Raw genomic sequence first — 19,239 nt, forward strand, 5'->3', positions numbered from 1 at the left:
TCCTCTTACAGTTTTGGTCTGATTTCAATATAACTTGGCAAACAAGTAGAGTACACTAAGATACATACATTGTAATTCTGTGTATCGGTTTTTGATTTCGATGAACATTGTTGCCATGGTTACTAAAAATAGAAATTTCCTTGAAATACCTTCAAAATGCTACCCCTACAGTTTTGGTCTGATTTTAGTATTACTTAGCATACAAGTAAACTACACTAAGATACATAATTCTCTGTACCAGTTTTGGATTTCGATGAATGGTGTTGCCATGGTTACTAAAAATAGAAATTTTCTTGAAATACTTTCAAAATGCTACTCCTCCTACACTTTTTGTCTGATTTCAGAATAATGTGGCATACAAGTAGACTACAGAGATACATAATTGGTGTTATTGTTTTTTGATTTTGTTGAATGATGTTGCCATGGTTACTTAAATCAAAATTTCAGTAAAATTGTTTTAAAAGGCTACTCCTCCTACAGATTTAGTCTGATATAATAATAAATCTTGCCAAAAAGAGACTAAACCAAGGATCATTATTCTATTTATTGCTGTTGCAAAGTTTCAAGTCCAAGTGCTACTTTTATCTTCCTTTATAAATACAACCAGTAGAGCTACAGTCTCATCAGAGACTTCTGGTTTTTATGTTCAGTTTGTTTTACTCAAATTACTTCACCCCTGATGTTATAGATATGAACTGATATTTACTCCACTTCTGTTGTTTTAGAGGTCCATGTTTGCTCTGCTCCAAAATTTGTATTGTTTAATGCCATTTTGAGCTTGAATACTGTTCGTTATCTCCATACATTTCAAACTTTTTTTTTATCAAGCAGCTGGATACGGACTGTCGTGCCGTCAGGACCCAAACTGTGGTCGGAAAGAGATACATAATAAATCTAGAAAATATCCGAAGTTGTTTTAAGCTTCTTTATTCCTGCCTGTGTTAAACGAATTCCTCTTTTCAAAAAAGCAATAGAAGCATAATAATAAGAAGCGCCATAGGACGAGTTGGAAATAAAGATTACGTTACTGGTGAAGTACAGTGGTTATGTTCAACCTGTGTTCAACATGGATCCCGGATCTCTCTAAATAATGCCAAGTCAGTGACTATACCTGGTAGTTTCATATAACATAGATATATTGGAAAATCATGCATTTTTTCAGACCACAATGGATACAGCAGAATTTTAAACCTTATCAGTATGTGCAAAACCCATTTGATACATGCATACGGTGCGGAAAATGTCACCATTCCGCATCTGCAATGTCATCAGAAAGCAGTGCCACAAGTGTGGAAAATTCGGCTTACCAAAAAGACATGAATCGTTTGATGAAAACTTTTTGGTGTTCCCTTGTTGGATGGAACAATTTTAAAGCAATATGAGCTGCATTTTGGAGAATTTTATTTTGCTGTTAAAATGTGCTGTTATAATAATTCTGTATGTAATTTAATCCTTTATGATCAATTAGACTAAATTAAAGTATTAATTTTTTTCAGAAGAAAGATTTCTTTACAATGGAATGTATAGTATTATATAAGAAATCAATATTGTACAGGACGACAGTAATGTGAATTTGCTTCTATCAAAGCTTAAAAATAGTTCTTCCATCACATATGAACAACAGAAGTTTATAAACATTCCTTTTTTCTGTAATTGAAATATTAGTAGTTAATTACAATATTGCAATAAATATTTCAGACATCAAAGTTGCAGCTCATATTGCTTTTTAGTAATGGTATTCGATGGCAGAGAACATTTTGATAATAAGTGTTGGAATTGTTACCTTTAATTTTTTCTAATACATGTATTTCTTTTCTTGTCGTATTTTCCCCGAATTTATTAACATTTGAAATACGAGTACGCTATAGAAATGCATTCAGTTCGATATCCTGCTTAATTTCGATAAGCAAACATTGTTTAAACACTTCCATGGTTAATAAAATAAGCAGAATTTGTGATATTTTCCTAGAAGACAACCTCTACGTCTATAGTACAATTTCAAATAAAATGTACGATACGTTGCTTTCAGTCAGTCACCATTGATAATATGAAATTTAGGGGGAAAATATTGTCGGAGGAATAAAAAAGAAATTGGGGCTTAATGAACTTTGATCGATATATGGATACAGCAAAAGTGTGCCTTAGGCCTACTTGTTTTTGTAGCTAGAACCGTCTATATTGGAAAGTCTTTCATTTTTTTCTAAAACATTGACTCAGGTGTTCAATTCATTGACTTGGGTGTAAGATGGGGTTGTAAGATGAAATATGGAGATAACGAACAGTATTCAAGCTCAAAGTCCATTAAAACAATTAAAATCGGGAGCAGAGCAAACGCCGACCTCAAAAAACATCAGAGGTGGGTACAGGTGCCATAAAGGAGTGAACATCCCCTGCCGACCGGTCACACCCGCCGTGTGCTCCTTGTCATGATCGGGAAAAACGGAATGTGATGAAGGAATGACTGTTTATTCACATAAGGTAGTAGTGAATGCTACACTGTGGGCTTAATAGATTCCCAGCACTATCGTCATTGTCATTCCTACCATAAGGAAAGGCCGTGCCCAGTTTTCTAATCCAGTATTCTTTTCGTTGTCTACGGAAAATTATATTTTTTCAATATTTTGGTAAAGAAGCTCTGTCCAGTAAAATTACTAGTAAACAAAGAGCTTGTTATCAAAATATCACAGGTTTTACTGTTTTTGACATAACATTTAGAAATAGAACACATGGGATCGAAAAAGGAATCATCAAATATAGCTCTGATAGAAACTTTATATTCCTTCAATTCTTTTTTTAAACGGTTAGTTCTATACCAAAACTGGGAATCTGAAGATTGCACATATGACATATGTATAATATCCCTAAGGATAATCCTAGAGACACCAATTGAACTCTTAGAGTCTGTGTTTCTTATAGACTCAAAAGAGTGACGCCTTTTTATACTGGGCGATGCGTCTGCAAGTATCTTTTTGTTTTGCTGTGTACTTTTTCTGATTGAATAAGTTCCGAACGACAAGTTTCTTCGGGGACAGACTGTTCACCAACAGAGATAAATGTTCGGTGGTTAAAATGAAATATGGAGATAACGAAAGGTTTTCAAGCTCAAAGACCATTAAAACAATAAAAATCGAGAGCAAAGCAAACACGGACCTCCAGAAAATCAAAGGTGGGATCAGGTACCATGGCCTGGAGAAGTGAGTATCATCTGACGACCGGTCACACCTGCCATGCACTCCTTGTCATGATTGGGAAAAATCTGTAGCCAGTGTGTAAATAATGGCCTAACAATAAGTCTGAAAATGTCAGTCAGCATTTGACTTTATGATAGGTTGTTTTTTGCTGAAAAAATCATTGTATCGACCATAAAACCTGCGAAATGATGACTTCAAAAGAGACTGTTGAAATCTCTGTATCATTGTTTGTCGATAGCTTGCCTCGATTTACAAATTGCTCATACGTAGAGGATGCTCTTGCGTATCGAATCAACTGGGAGACAAAAACCCCATATACAGATGATAAGGGTTTATTGCTACATAATTAAGGGAAGTTGACGATTAGAAAATTGAAGTCAGCACGTTTATTATAAAGCTTTGTTGTTAAGTTACAATTAATGTCTTTTTCTAGTAAAATATCCAAATACGAAACAGATGTATCAGGCTTTGTGGTATCTTTTATTTCAAGCTCACCGCGATATATCGAGTCGACAAATGAATGGAAGGTATTGCTTATCATACTTGGTTCTGTAAAATGAAACAGGATATACCCTTGCGCCAGGGCTTTTTGCGTTAGCTGAGTCACTTAGGTGACCTATTGCTTTCTGTTTTCATCTATCGTTCGTCATGCATTAACATTTGAACATTTTCAGCTTCTTCTCTTGAACCTCTGAACTAATTTCAACCAATTTTGGCTAAGAACATTTATGAGTTAAATGGGCATCAAGCATTCAAATTGCTGGCATGATTGTAATAACCATTGAGCCCACTACTAAAATTGTGAAATTCATGACCCCAGGGTCAGGGGTTCGTGAGTTAGGGTGATCATATAGTGAAAATGCATAAATTGTTTAATCTTCCAGGTATATAAAGCAGATAAACTAAGTGCATGGTTATGATGATCAATGGTGCCTCTTCCAAAATTGTGAAATTTGTGGCCCCAGGGTCAAGGGTTCTACGGGAGGGGCTGGGGACTCTGTTGATGATATAGTGAAATTGCATTATTTCCTTGAAAATTTTCTTTTGTGCTCCTGGGTATTTTGCAGATAAACTAAGTGCATAGTTATGAGAAACAAGGGTGCCTCTTTCAAAATTGTGAATAATATGGTCTCGGGGTATTCAGCAAATAAACTAATACACGGTTATGATGTTCACGAGTGCTTCTTTAAAATTGTAAAATTTGTGGTCCCAAGGTCAGGGGTTCTGTTTGCGGGGGTTCTCTATTGATTATAGAGTGTTAGAGCATTATTTTTTTAATCTTCTCTTTCTCTGGGTGTTTAGTAGACAAACTAATTACATGGTTATGATGAGCAAGGAAACCTCTTCAAAAAATGTTAATTTAATGGCACGAGGAAAGGAGGTCCAGTGTTAGGGCAGGATTGCATTAATTCTTTGAAAATCTTCTTTACTCCTGCCATGGGTATTTAGCAGATAAAATGAGTGCATGGTTATAATGATCTAGGATGCCACTTCCAAATTTATGAATTCTGTTGAATGTACAGTGAAAAATGCATTTTTCTTTGAAAATCTTCTTTTCTGCCCCTTGGTACTAAGCAGACAAACTAATGTCAAGTTTATGACGAGCAAGGATGCCTTTTCAAAAAGCTTGAAATTCATAATTCCCGAGTCAGGGGTTTTGGTGTTAGAGCGAGGCTCTTTCGAATACATAGAAAAAAAATGCCATATTTCTTTGAAAATCTTCTCAGCCAATGGGTATTTACAAACATACTAAGTGCACGGTTATGATGAGTAAGGGTAATGTTTGAAAATTGTGGATTTCTTGGCTCCTGGGTCAGGGGCTCTTCTGTTACGATGGGACTATGTTAAATCATGTGTGAAAATGCATTATAATTTGATTGATTTTTTTTTTTTTTTTGAAAATCTTCTTCTCTGCTCCTGGGCATATATAATGATTAATAAATAAATAAAAGAATATATAAAAGCAAAGGTATTTTTACCAGATTTATGAAATTCTGCACCACTTCGTCAATTTTTAATTTTTATTCTACTGTAAGAAGTCATTTCCCTTCGCTATTCACCTATGATGAGTAATCACTGTAACTATAATGTAATTGAATTGCCAACTGAATAATAGAACCATACAAGAATGTTTATAATATTTAATACAAAAACTAATTTCAAAGTTTTAAATGGCCATGCAGATAGACTTGTATATAATAGATAAATAAAAATATGAGAAAAATACCTTATGTTTGTACATCAAATGATCTTCAAAGACTAAGAGAAGTCAATGTGAGAGGGAATGGGATGGATTTACTAATAGTGCTCAAGAACTATTGTTTTGTTTAGTCTGCATGGGGATATTTAAAAATGGGGAAAGTGCAGGCAAGTAAAGATACCAATTTTAAGATGTGTATCACATTTACAGTCTTGTATAGTTTATTGGTCTTGTAAGAATTATTTCTTTTAGGATTATTGTGATTATTGTGCTAAATGTGTTCCGTAGTTTCTTTCAGTTATCCTATTCTGGACCTCACATTCGAATACCCTTCATATGATACCTCTCCACTACCTTCTTCCACCCTTCTTAAAACCAGCTTTCGATACGTATCTGCACGGGCTCTGAATGACCAGTTAATTCTCTTCTCGTAAAGCTTGTAAAGTTAAAAATAATTTAAAGTATCGTTACAGACACTGACTTCTGCGGTGAGTAAAATTTTATTTACATTTTCTTATCTGTTTTGTTAATTTTACGGTCTTGGGATAACTTTATTATTTCAACGTATTTTAATTTTAGTTTTGTTTGAATGTTCGTTCGTTTAAATAGTTTGTATTTTCTATAAATATTAAAGTGAGTAGTATTCATTAATTGACAGTTTCGGCTCTAGTATTCCAGTATTTAGTTTCATTATGATTCTAAACAGAAAAGTAACCATGTAAGTAAATTTACTGTGTGTAAGTTTAAGTTACATATTAAATAATGTAATTATTTTGAGTAAAAGCACTTAATACAAGTTCCGTAAAGTAGATCTGCGATGTTCACACTATTGTCCATTATTGTGTACGGTGGGTTATAACTTGTATGTAGCCTTGTGTATAAATATGTAACTGAATGTGTTTACTATTATTGTGTTATGTAGGTCCCATTGTATGGTATTGTGTACAGTGTACGGAGCATGGTGTAGTAAATTACTGTTGTGAAGTGGACAGACGAATGCTTATAGCCAGATCACTATGTACAAATAACTAGATAAAAGTGAAAACGCTTTTGAGTCTTTATTATTTGAAAACACTAGGGAAAGAACCCCGACGTGAAACAGGATAGGAGATCAACTAATTAATTCATTTAGTGACCAAAGTTGATACAAAGCATCCTTGGGTGAAGAGAAGTTTAAACTGTTTTTTAAAAATGAAGGGCCAGGCCCCCTTACAAAGGGAGATAATCAAGAAGAAAACAAAAATAGGGTGGGGTCATTAAAAAAATCTTCTGAAGAACCACTGGGCCAGAAAAGCTGAAACTTACATGGAAGCATCCTGGGGTAGTTTAGATTCTAAATTGTTCAAATCATGACCCCCCGGGGTAGGGTGGGGCCAGAAAGGGGAATCAAAGTTTTACATTGAAATATATAGGAAAAATATTTCAATCTTCTCAAGAATCACTGGGACAGAAAAGCTGAAACTTATATGGAAGCATCCTCGGGTAGTGCAGATTCTAAATTGTTCAAATCTTGACCCCCAGCGGTAGAGTGGGGCCACAAAGGGGAATCAAAGTTTTACATTGAAATATATAGGAAAATTCTGTAAAAATCTTCTTCTCAAGAACCACTGGGTCAGAAAATCTGAAACTTACAAGGAAGCATTCCGGGGTAGTATAGATTTTAAATTGTTCAAATCATGACCCCCGGGGATAGGATGGGGCCACATTACGCATTACAATGGAAAAATATTGTGAAGAACAGCAGGGCCAAACTTGCTCAGGTGAGCGTTGTGGCCCATGGGTCTCTTGTTGAAATATACAGGAAAAATCTTTAAAAATCTCATTTTCAAGAACCACTGAACCAGAAAAGATGAAACTTATACGAAAGTCTAAAGAAGATAGCTATAGTGTAGATTAATTGTAATTTTTCTCCATTTTTTGGTGGAGTCACAATAGGGATTATACAGGAGGGGGGGGGGGATCAGTAAATTCCTCTTAGGAACAGCAAAGCCATGATGAATCATATATAAGTCTGTAGCAATTATGATGTTTTAAAAGTGGGGGAGGGGCAACCTCCAAAAAAATCTGATCGGTAAAAAAAGAAAGAAAGAAAGAAACATATACTTGATAAACTATCCCCAAAATAATCTATCAATCAAATCATGACCCCCAGGGGTAGGGTGGGAAGGGGAATCAAAGTTTTACATTGAAATATATAGGAAAAATATTTCAATCTTCTCAAGAATCACTGGGACAGAAAAGCTGAAACTTATATGTAAGCATCCTCGGGTAGTGTAGATTCTAAATTGTTCAAATCTTGACCCCCAGTGGTAGAGTGGGGCCACAATGGGGAATCAAAGTTTTACATTGAAATATATAGGAAAATTCTGTAAAAATCTTCTCAAGAACCACTGGGTCAGAATGCTTATAGCCAGATCATATTATTATTATATATTATATGAATCATGCATTATGCCAATTTTGACTTATGCTTCGGAAATCTGGATAAGTGATTTTTAAAAAATGATAAAAGACTTTGATAAAACTCCATTCGAAAAAAAAATTCAAAATTTCATCTTGAAAGACATTTTAGGTGTCCATAATAAAGCTTCTAATTTAGCAGTTAGTGTAGAGTTTGGTGCACTTCCCATTATTTTCAGAATATATAAATTATTATTTAGATATTATTATAGATTACAGAAAATTGTTTCAGATCAAGAGAACTCAAACTTGCTTTTGCAACATGCATATTTAAAGGATCGATGGAAAACTTGCAGGAAATGGAAAAACAAAAATGTAAAAATTGCAAACCAATTCGGCCATGAAATGAAAAATAATCGAATGCAACATGAAACTAAAAAATAAGAGCAAAAGATTTATTATATACCAAGAGATGAAAGATATTGTATCAATTGTCAAACTGTTGTTGAGGACGAACATCATTTTTTATTTGTATGTCCACTTTATGAACAACTAAGAAGTGAATTTTGTACACTTTTTAACAATACATGTATATCTTATGAAATTCTTAATCCAGCAGATGTTAAATCAACATGAAATATTTGTAACTTCATTTAATATAAGAAAATCAGTGTGACTATATATTTGTTTACTGTATGTATGACTTGTGCCACATGTGGTTTTTGTCAAATTGAATAAATAATATCAATTAAACAAAAACAGAATAAAAAAATAAATTGGGAAGGGGGGAACCAGCTTCAAATTAAAATTTCCTCTAGCAAAAGACTTAACCTGTTTACAGGCCTGGATGTATATTAATGTTGTAGAAGCATCCTCTAGTTGGTATAGTGTGGATTTATTTTTGTTCATATTACAATCCCTGTGTATAGGATGGGGCTACAATTAAAAAGGCGATTAAAAATTTTAAATGGAATACATGTTTATTTTTGGGGGAGGTCAGGAGGGGATCTGATGCAGAACAGTAGGGCCAAACCGAAGTGACTCCTGAAGATGAACTTTGTGGCCTATGGGCCTCTTAACTATTGAACTTCACAGTTTACTACATATTTTCGTTAATTGACAAGTAAATTGCATGTTTCATTTAATAATGTCGTAGTATTATTATAAACCACTGTGTCATGCAGAAACCTTAGTTTTCTTTTTTTAATATATCCCACAGAGGGGTCGAATATTTTGAAGAACGTATTGTTGCGCACCTGAGCATCAATTTTTCATTTCCGGTGGAAGAGTCGACAAGTTTCATAGTTTGGAGCCGACACAATATTCATGCTCAATCCACGGCAGGTAATTAGATGTGTATATTTACACGTATATATGTTTTTTTTAAATAAGGGAGCATCGATAAACAACATGATAAGAGTGATTAGTCCTTTGATGCTTTACTTTGACAAATTCGATGATTGATCAGAAGAATCGGTGGCACAGCTGTTCAGTCAACATGGTCAATACATACACTGTTAAAAAATGTAGCTTCTTCATCTTCTTTTTGAAAAATATTTCCATATCTGTAGTGTTTGAAACTCACCGTAAAATAAGCTAGACATGCAGGGCTGATTGATAGTAAAAGTTGTCAGCCCTGCCAAAAATCGAGTACCTCGAGAAAATATTTGTCTTTTAAAAATTCGTTTTAGCAATAATGTGAACGGGGCCAGATCACCATGTTTTCGATCCCCAACCTATAAGCTGACGAATTCTACTCGTTTGCTTTAATAATATAACACTTTACTGCCGATACTGTCTGACTGTTTGTTGATTTGAGAAGGATTTATCAAATATCTAAATTTTAATTTATGGAAAATTTTTACATGTCTAGCTGGGTGTCAATACATTCAAATCTGTTCACCCGCGACAAAATTTGTGCGTCTCGGCAGTCAGTCACACAGTTATTTCAAACACTGATATCTGGCTCATCTGAACCAAAGGCTTGGTGACATTTATAAGAACTTCCTCTTAACAGCTGCTCAATATGGGGTTGTAAAGGATGAAATGGTATGATACCAATCCAGTATTTTTGAAACGATAATGATACCTTGATCTATTAGTATAAGTAAATAAGTAATTTATTTATTTATAGTGATGTGCACATTCTTAAACATTAGGTTTATAATAAAACAAACACCTGGCCCATCGAGCCTATAGTAAATGTAGTATATGCCACTTTGCACAAAATAAAAAATACATTAAGAAGAAAAAGCACAGCGATGCCACCGATTTAGGTACCCCACCGATTTAGGACCCTCCACAATATAATATAACATGTTGTAAGTACATGTATACCCCCTGTGTGCTAAGTTCAGCTGTGTTTTGAGATATGACCATAAATTATGCATCACTGAATATAATCATGACAATTTACATTCTTATTTTCTGAAAATAACTGACTATCTATGTATAAATATAGAATGCATATACTTCGCAGTCTGACGAGGATATTAAATTTGAAATTAGCATACGGTAGATTCCTAATTATATACGAGGAATTAATTATCGCAGGGTCCATTATCGCATAATTACGTGAGAAGAACCACTCGCTTTAATTATTATGATGCTGAAATCCATGTAAAAACTCTTGATCAAGCGGCCACTCACAAATTATACTTCTCGCAATTTGTTGTCTAAGGGCCATTTAGCGATATTAAGTACTCGCGTAAAATAAGGAATCTACAGTACATAATTCATATCTGACCATGGATACATCCAGCACTGTTATATTTGATAGAACAATAGTTGCATTAGATAGAGAATGACTTTATAGCATATTTAAATTGGCATCTTTTAAAAATCTTTTATTTCTCAACATGCTCAAGAACCAGTGAGCCAGAAAAGATGAAACTTGTGAGAAAGCTTCATTTCATAGTGTAGATTCCAGTTTGTTCAAATCATGACCCCCCAAGAGTAGGGTGGGACAACATATATATTTAAACTTTTCAATACTGAACTGCTTTCTGCTTTTCTCTAGAAATAGCCAATTTGAAAGTGCTCAGGTGAGCAGTGTGGTCCATGGGCCTCTTGTTTCATTTCTATCTACAATGTTCTTCTCAATCAAATTATTGATCTTAATAGTTTTTTGGCTTCAGGAATCACAGCAGTGAAAATGTCGATTCATAACATACTTATCAGTAGAACAAACGATGGTCTCCTGCTTACTGCCAACACAGACACGAGAACGTGTAATGATCCCGAGGAACTGAGGCGAAGTTTTAACAAGGCTAAGTTACTGGCAAGGATTAGTGCGAGAATTCCTGACCGAGCAACGTATGTCATGGAACAATTTACAATACAGTGAGTACTACGCTTTTTTCAGACAGAGCTCTCACATAATTTTCTCGGTCTCGGGCCAGGGGTGTTAAAATTGGGAAAATTGAGGACCTTTTGGGGAAATTTTTATGCTTTAAAACTAACCATATTATGGGTTTCTGGTGTTTGTTATCCACAAAATTTCTGTTTCCCTATACCAGTAAACAGGAACATAAGTGAAACATCTAGTTATAATTTTTTTTTTTTGGGGGGGGGGGATGAATGTTGGGAAAATTAACTCATTTAATCAGGAAAAAGGATGCAATTTTCATGTTTTCTAAATTTAGTACAATCATATTAGCCCCAGTTATACAAACCAGAGAGCTACAGATCCAAGTATTGTAAAAACCTTTGATTTACGTGGCCGCTTTCTGTTGCTCACTTCGGGAATTATTTCTTAATATATGTTTCCCAGCATAATTAAGCATGGTATCTGTTAATTAACCACATATTTAACTCCTAGTCCTGGTACTTTATTTCCCTTTCAGTGGTTCCAAACTGCCTTATTAGGGCCCCGCAAGGATTTGCGGGTGCCCTATAGTAATCACTCTGTCTGTCTGTCTGTCCGTCTGTCTGTCTGTCTGTCCATCTGTCATTCTTCCGTCCACAAATTTTCTGTTTTTTTCTAATAACTTTTTTTGTAGTTGACCAATTAAGTTCAAATTTGGTATGCTGGTTGAAGAGGCAGTAAGACATATTTTGATGCTAAGTTTGGTTCTCTATGTCATCCAATTTGGAGCTGGGGTGGTGGGGTAGATTCCTTAACTTTACATTAGAATGAATGCCAGGGCAAAGAGAGATAACTGATGAGAATGTTCCTATTGTAAACTATGAAAGCTGCAACTAGTCCCGTGGGATTAATTAACTTTCCTCTTGAAGAAAATCCAAAGCATTATCTGTTTCTGTCAAATTGAGATTAATTAACACCTGTGTCTGCAAATGAAGTTTGTTTTGAAGTTAAGGTCAATTCTGAATGATGTTTACATTCTCTGAAATGTGGATTTAAATAATGTTCATACTTTATTTTGGTAAAATATATAAATATAAAATATAAAAATATGAGTTATGATTTTATTGAATTCTAAAAACAAGATAAACATAAAGATATGTTTTTTTTTTTAATTTTTTTTTTTATTTATTTATTTTATTTATTTATTCATTTTTTTTTTTGGCTGTCATATGTAAATTCAAGAAATCTATTAATTATAATGGGTAGTCCAATAATAATCTCATTCTATCATTACTGAAAGAGTTCCGATTGTAAACTTGGAAGAAAAGGATAAGAGAGCAGTACAATTAATCCATTGGGATTAATTATCTTGTCTGGGGCAGAAGATTTTCCAGGCTTATCTTTATTTGTCACTTTAAGATAAATTAACCTTTGTCTGCAACTTATGTTTGTTTTGAAGTTAAGGTCAAGCCTGGGTGATATTTGAAAACACATGCTGTATTCTTGTTTAAATATACATTTAATTGAGTTATTATAGATGTGATGTTTTTTACTGCCTTATGTAAATACAGGGATACTCTTTACAGGTTGTTGGATATTTAGGAATCGGACTGGAATTATCTTGAAATTTTATAAATACAGTTGTTATTGCATATTCTTCTTTATATATTTTTAAATTTTTGTAATCAATTAAAATTCTCATTCTGTTAGCTGCACCCTTATATTTCTACCCCTGGTGGGGCCCTTGCTGACTGATCACTTTTCTAGTTTTTTTTAATGTTTGGATCTGTAGCTCTCTGTTCTGTCTGAATTTTCTCAACCAGAGAGTACAGTTCTGCAGCTACTCAACATAGAGTCTTTACTGAATATAACAAAAGGATTTAATGTTATTGTCACAATATTTATTTTTTTTTTTTTCAATAGTTTTTTTTGCATAATCATTAAATTTACATAAAAACTATAAAGCTTAAAGCGTATAGATATTTCTACCCTCCATATATTTTCCTTGTCTACACATGTTTACCAATTTCTTTGGAAGTTTTATTGTTATTTCTTTTGCAGCATGATATCTGCCTTGAATTTGACATACCTAGTCATCTGTGACAGTAACTATTCAAGTGTGTTAGCCTTCGCCTTCTTGGATGAAGTTCAGAGAGAATTTCTGCAAAGCAATGAAAGAGAATATGTGGAATCCGTAACAAGGCCTTATGCACTCATTCAGTTTGGTGAGAGAACCATCACTTCTGTGCTAGTACATTGTATATACATGGTCTAATTTTAGAATTTGCAAATCCAGGCAGTATGGCTAGAAAAAAAGTGAAAAGCTCAGCTGAGGAAGTTACAACTTGTTAATTATAAACATGTAATGCTATACTCATTTCACCAAATACATTCTATACAAGTGCTTACTTGAGTGTACATGTAGTCAAAATCAAAATTTACCAGTAAGTTAGGGACAATATAGCACAAAAATTAGGGATGTCAATTTTGTCAATAATTCATATTCGAATATTCAATGAAAGTATTCGAATATATTCGAATATTCGATAAAATAAACAAAATCTGTTTTATCTTAAATATGCATCATCCTTATACTCTCATGAAAGGTTTAGCGTAGGTATACTTATATTGGAAGTAAAATTGTATGAAGACTTTTGTAGGTGTACAATAAGAAATTCCATTTGATATTTGTCAAAGTTTGAAATAAATAATTGATTTCAATGTAGAAAAGTATAATTTTAACAAATGAAACGTGTATTTATAGTAGCTCCAACTGAGGAACCAGTCGTCTTACAAAAGGCAAGATAGACTGTTCAGATTTCAATACGTGTAATAAATTACAATTATCTGCCTGATAAGAGATAATGATTATAATCTTTGATACAAGGTAAACAAATATTTCCATAGACAATTTTCCTAGGTAATTAACTAATTTCCCGATAATGAATATAAGATTCAGGATTATGTACAACCCGAGATAATCAAGTAATTTGCACATTTATTCTGAAATTAAGCCCTTTACAATATTAATTACAGATTAAGTCTACCGGACATTCATTCAATGATCAATTAATTTTATTTTGATAAGTATACTCTTCTAGCCTTTTAGACATTCTTAGATTTCATTTGTTGTCCTCAATTCTAGGTCCGATCGTATCTAACTAATAAAAACTATGAAAGTACGTTTTGTATTATACATAAAGCATCATTATACAATTCTTTAACACCTTACTCAAAACAAAATACATGTTATTTAGTAGATTTATAAATAAGCTAAGAAAGTAGTGAAAGAAATCAGGCGATCGAAATTGATCGCTAGTAAATTAAACAGGGATAATCCCAGCACTGTTCTAATCAAAATTTATTAATCACAGTACTTCTTTTTATGAAATCTGAAAAACACTGAATATTCGAATCTTAAATTCATATTCGAATATCAACTCATCGAATGAATATTCGAATATTCGTTGCCATCCCTAACAAAAATAAATAGGTGCTATCATTATTTCTATGTCATATTTTAATATAAAATTATTTTTGAATGGTACTCATGTTTGTATACAGAAAAGATATTGCCAACGTTAAAAATATACATCCTGTCACATTTATTAAAGTACATATTAAGTATATATCTCTGGTGTCTTTTATCAATATGCAAATATTATAAATGTATCATAATTTTTAGCTGTTTTTCAAAATCTCTGTCAATTCACACAAAGTGATGAATTATGAGATAAGGTCGGTAGAAACAAATGGGGAATTTTTTTTTTTTTTTTTTTGCAGACACTACATTACAGAAGATAAAGCAGAGATACAACAGTTCTCGGTCCATGTACAACAAGTTAAACCTATCACAGCTACAGGAGGAGATCAGGCTCCGCCCACCTCACATGATCACACCAGAGGAGCTCCGCCCAGGGGGAGGGGCTTCAGTCAATTCTACAGATTCCACAGATTCCCAGGCCCACTTCACTCTCGGTAGGAAGTCAATGAAGGGACTAAGTAAGACTTGTTATTACATATATAATGTATACATGGATATTTACGCATGTCTTAATCGGGCAAAATAGTACCAAGGACTTTACATGTAGGGGTTATTTCTGCAATACCAGAATTATGTATTGTTAGAACAAGATTTGCAGAAAAGCATTGGTATGTGGGGGATATTTATGCGAAATCATTCTTATTGCATATATATCGTAAATTACCCCACATGTAAATTTTTATGTTTACAGTATAACCACCAGTATGTCTAGTTAACAGGTATGGATAATTAGATCAGACTTGATGCATTTCATATCGTTTGATCTGATGGTCTGCCTCTGTTAATTTGATAGGGATACGACTCATACAAGCAAGTTGCTGTAATAATAATATATCTCTTAAATACAGTTTTTTTCTTAAATGCTTTCCATTTAAACAGTGTGGAACTTTATGTAGCATTTGCTTTTCCCATCAAACATTTTTATGCATCTTTCCTGTTCAATATGATATAAAAAATCCTTTTGCCTAACATTGATGAAGTACATGTAATTTCAAACAGCAATGAATACAGAAATGGATTTCTGTACAGAAGAAATTTTTTTAACTTCAGAATATTGAAACTGTTGAGATTATATTTTATAAATAAAAATCCTATAGTACACTGTATGTTGTCACTTGTAATTCATTTTGAAATTGATATCAATTCCAGCCATTCCAAAGCGGTATGGGAATTACCTTCCAATAAATCTCCTGGTTGTTGTGTCTATATGTCTGAATGGTCTATGTGCTGTATTGAATTTCACCAGAGGAGTGGCAGTCATTAATGAGGCCCATGTAGAGGTAAGTGGATTTCTATCCTGGTCCCGGGATCATGAAACATGTTAAGCTTAAGTCGAAATCTTTATGTTTTACTAAAATATTGGAAAAGTCAAGCAGACCAAAATTTCAATATTTTTCAGTGTTGCTTTACAAAAGCATTGTTATCAGCAGATTTAGAGATTAATTCAATAATTAATAAACATTTTACGTAAAGGTGAATGAAAATTTGATTTAACTCAAGTCTAAGTCTGTTTCATGATCCTGCGGCCTGGGTCTTTATTTTAAATACAGTAAAATATGCTTATATCAAATGAACAGAGGGGAAAAATTTTGATTTCTTATGGCAGTCATTATATATAAACGAGTTTTAATACTACAGGGAATGAAAATCACTTCACTGAATTCATTATAAGTGTGTTGACTGTACTATTTACTATTTTCAATCTTGAAACAAACAAAAAATTTAATCTTTTTTCTCCTATAAATTCATGCTTTTATCTCTGTGATGAATAGCTTTTATTTTATGTTTCGTAGGACTTTTCAAAGGATCATTACCAGAATGCAGCAAGTTTCATATTTTGCAGTTTTCTCTTATTATTCCAAGTAAGATTTTGTATACCACCTTTTGTTTTCCAAATGTAAGTCTTCAATAAGATAATATGCCTTGTCTTTATGGTTTTTCTGAAGAAAGAAATTTGCTGGAATTTTTAAGAGCTGCTTCATTTCTATTCTCCAGAATAGTGTGAGAATAACGTGAAAGTATTTTTTTAAATATTAAAGCCACTGTATATTGCTTGCGACACAGGTGTTTGCTAAATGACTCAGGTGAACTTTTTGTTGCTACAATATAAACCTTATTTTTTTTTAAAAATTATTTTCCAGGTATATTTAATGTGTTATCCACGTAAACAGAGAAAGCCACTAGCCTGTGCCACACTAGGGAGTGTTTGTTTGTGTCAGCTCTACTTATGGGAACTTCGGAATAATGTACAGATATTTTTCCATGTGACTGTGGCTTGTTATGGAACGTTTGTGATATTTACTAGACCTGTGCAAGAAAAATTACCACAATATACATTATAGCAGTTACACAATCAGTTTTACAATCTTTTTTCTTTTTTTTTTTGTATCAGGGTATTTTGTTTCTAAAGGCAAATGAAATTACTGTAAATTTTTTTTATTCATACAGTCAGTGGTCCTTGCAAATGTGTATTGCATTTTAAAGCACTTTGTTTCATTGAATCTTATGCACTAAGATACAAATCAGAGTACATTGTAACAATCTTTTTTTTTTACATTTGATTTCTGCTATTCATAATTGGCAGTATAAACAAGTTCCGAGCTGAGTATAAAAACATCTAGTCACTCATCTCATCATTTTGTTTTCTTGCCTTGTTTTCACCATGGCAAATAAATGAACCAGTTTGTTTGTGAAGAGAGAGAGAAAGAGAACTATATAAATTTTATTCAAACAGTTTTGTGAAGTTGAATATTTTTTTAGAATAAAATGATAATGCAAAATATTTACATAACTTGAAATTGTCAATTTACCCCACCTCATGTGCTTTTTCAATGAAATCGTGGCTTACAATTGGTTGATGTCTGTCAAGTAGAGATTCCTATTTTAAAGGTGGTACATGGGACATTAAATACCATTGACTCTATAGGAATAATTTATATATACACTGAATTGGCCAAAAAGAAATCCATATAGCTCAGACTATGTAAGACTTGTAGTCACAGGTACTTGAGGACAGGACCCCTCCTTGCCCTGATATTCAACTCCTGGGCTTGGACATTTTTTTTTTACAAATTATATTAAACTTATTTATCATGTATACCTAAGGTAAAATGGGGGGGGGGAATAATAAAAACAATCATTCGATATCAAAATACCTGCGACTACATGTATACGTAATTACTGATTAGTCAAGTACAGGTATTTTATTGTGAAAAAAAAAGCTGGGAGGTGGTGTTCCAGTGAAGTACCTGTAAATAAAGTTGGAATATACGTAATTCTGTTCATTGTAAGTCGCAATATGCAGTACATCACAATTATGAATTATATGGTTCATGTATGTTCGCACGAAAACTAGTAGCTTTGTCTGTAATGTAAAGATTATGGCTAAAATCTCATTTACTACAATACATGATAAAGAGCAATTTGAAACTGTTAAAAAAAGTTTTAAAAATGTTTGTTTTTAATATTGTATATGGGATTTGACCCAAATATTATTACAATACCTCCATTGAAAAGGGGGGATACTGTTTTGCAGCCTTCTTTCGGTGATCTGTATGGTGGTCAGAGGGTAGACCAAGTGTTGTTAACTCAATATCTTGAGAACCCTTTGTTTGACTGACATCAAACTTGGTATTCTGGTTTCCCTTTAGTACACATGACCCCTATTGATTTTAAGATGCAAGATTAAAGGTCAATTGTCAAACTGAATATAAGAAGATATTGACTGTTCAATAGCTAGAGAATTACCCTTTGCTTGACAGACATCAAACTTGGAATATGTATTTATGTTTCCTCAAAGGAGTAGAAATTAACCCCTAGCTGCTGGCCTGTGGATTTTGAGGTCACAAGGTCAAGGGTCAAATTGCATTGGACAAAGGAAGATAATGACTGCTCAGTACCTTGAGAACCCTTGGCTTGACAGACATCAAAATTTTTTATTGAATAATGTTTGCTACTGACTAATCGGTTAACCATTTTTTTTCCACACATATGATGTGTAAAGCTGATCGATCCTTTTTACATGTAACTGTTTAATATTGCCACATGGGAGAGAAGGGGGCATATATGTTTCTCAACTTGGTACATGTATTTCTTGTTACTATATGTACATGTATATACACAAACCACTGGTTGAATCCTGTTATGACTCATGTAGGTGAGACAACTTTTACAAAAAAATGACATATTTTTTGTTTGAGAATCCAGCTGCTCATTAATCTCCAGACTAATCATGCTAATCGGGGGAGGGGGGATCACAGACTTGAATGACATTGGTTTAATTTTAAGGCTTAGATCTAAATTCTTAAACTTTATTGCACAACTATATCACGTGTCATATGACCAATCATTTAATGTATACATGCATAGACACACTACAAAAAAAAAAATAAGTCTGCTATAGTCAAGAAGTTCCATTGTAGAAATTGTACACGTGTGACAAATTATTGAATGAAGATACATTACAACACAAGCATCTTTAACCTGGACTCTCAATCAAATTTCAGCTAATTTGACAACCTTCTAGGTTTGATTAAAAATGTCATACTGTAACTTAAAATAATTGATACATGCACTAACCCCCCCCCCCCCCCCCCCC

At 33.3% G+C, this 19,239-nt stretch overlaps 1 protein-coding gene across 1 annotated transcript; it reads left to right on the plus strand.

Annotated features, from left to right (window-relative positions):
• The first annotated feature begins 9,085 nt into the window (after window positions 1-9,085).
• On the plus strand, window positions 9,086-17,424 carry LOC133188851 (vesicle-trafficking protein SEC22a-like). The gene is made up of 7 exons (XM_061324334.1): window positions 9,086-9,135; window positions 10,929-11,133; window positions 13,160-13,323; window positions 14,882-15,076; window positions 15,792-15,922; window positions 16,436-16,504; window positions 16,784-17,424. The coding sequence occupies exons 2-7, from the start codon at window positions 10,946-10,948 to the stop codon at window positions 16,982-16,984; spliced, it is 948 nt and encodes a 315-aa protein (XP_061180318.1). The 5' UTR covers window positions 9,086-9,135; window positions 10,929-10,945; the 3' UTR covers window positions 16,985-17,424.
• Window positions 17,425-19,239: the final 1,815 nt, after the last annotated feature.

This window comes from Saccostrea echinata, unplaced genomic scaffold (assembly GCF_033153115.1).
Source record: "Saccostrea echinata isolate AGI-Se365-2 ecotype Australia unplaced genomic scaffold, CSIRO_AGI_Sech_v1 ptg000016l, whole genome shotgun sequence".
Lineage (NCBI taxonomy): Eukaryota > Metazoa > Mollusca > Bivalvia > Ostreida > Ostreidae > Saccostrea > Saccostrea echinata.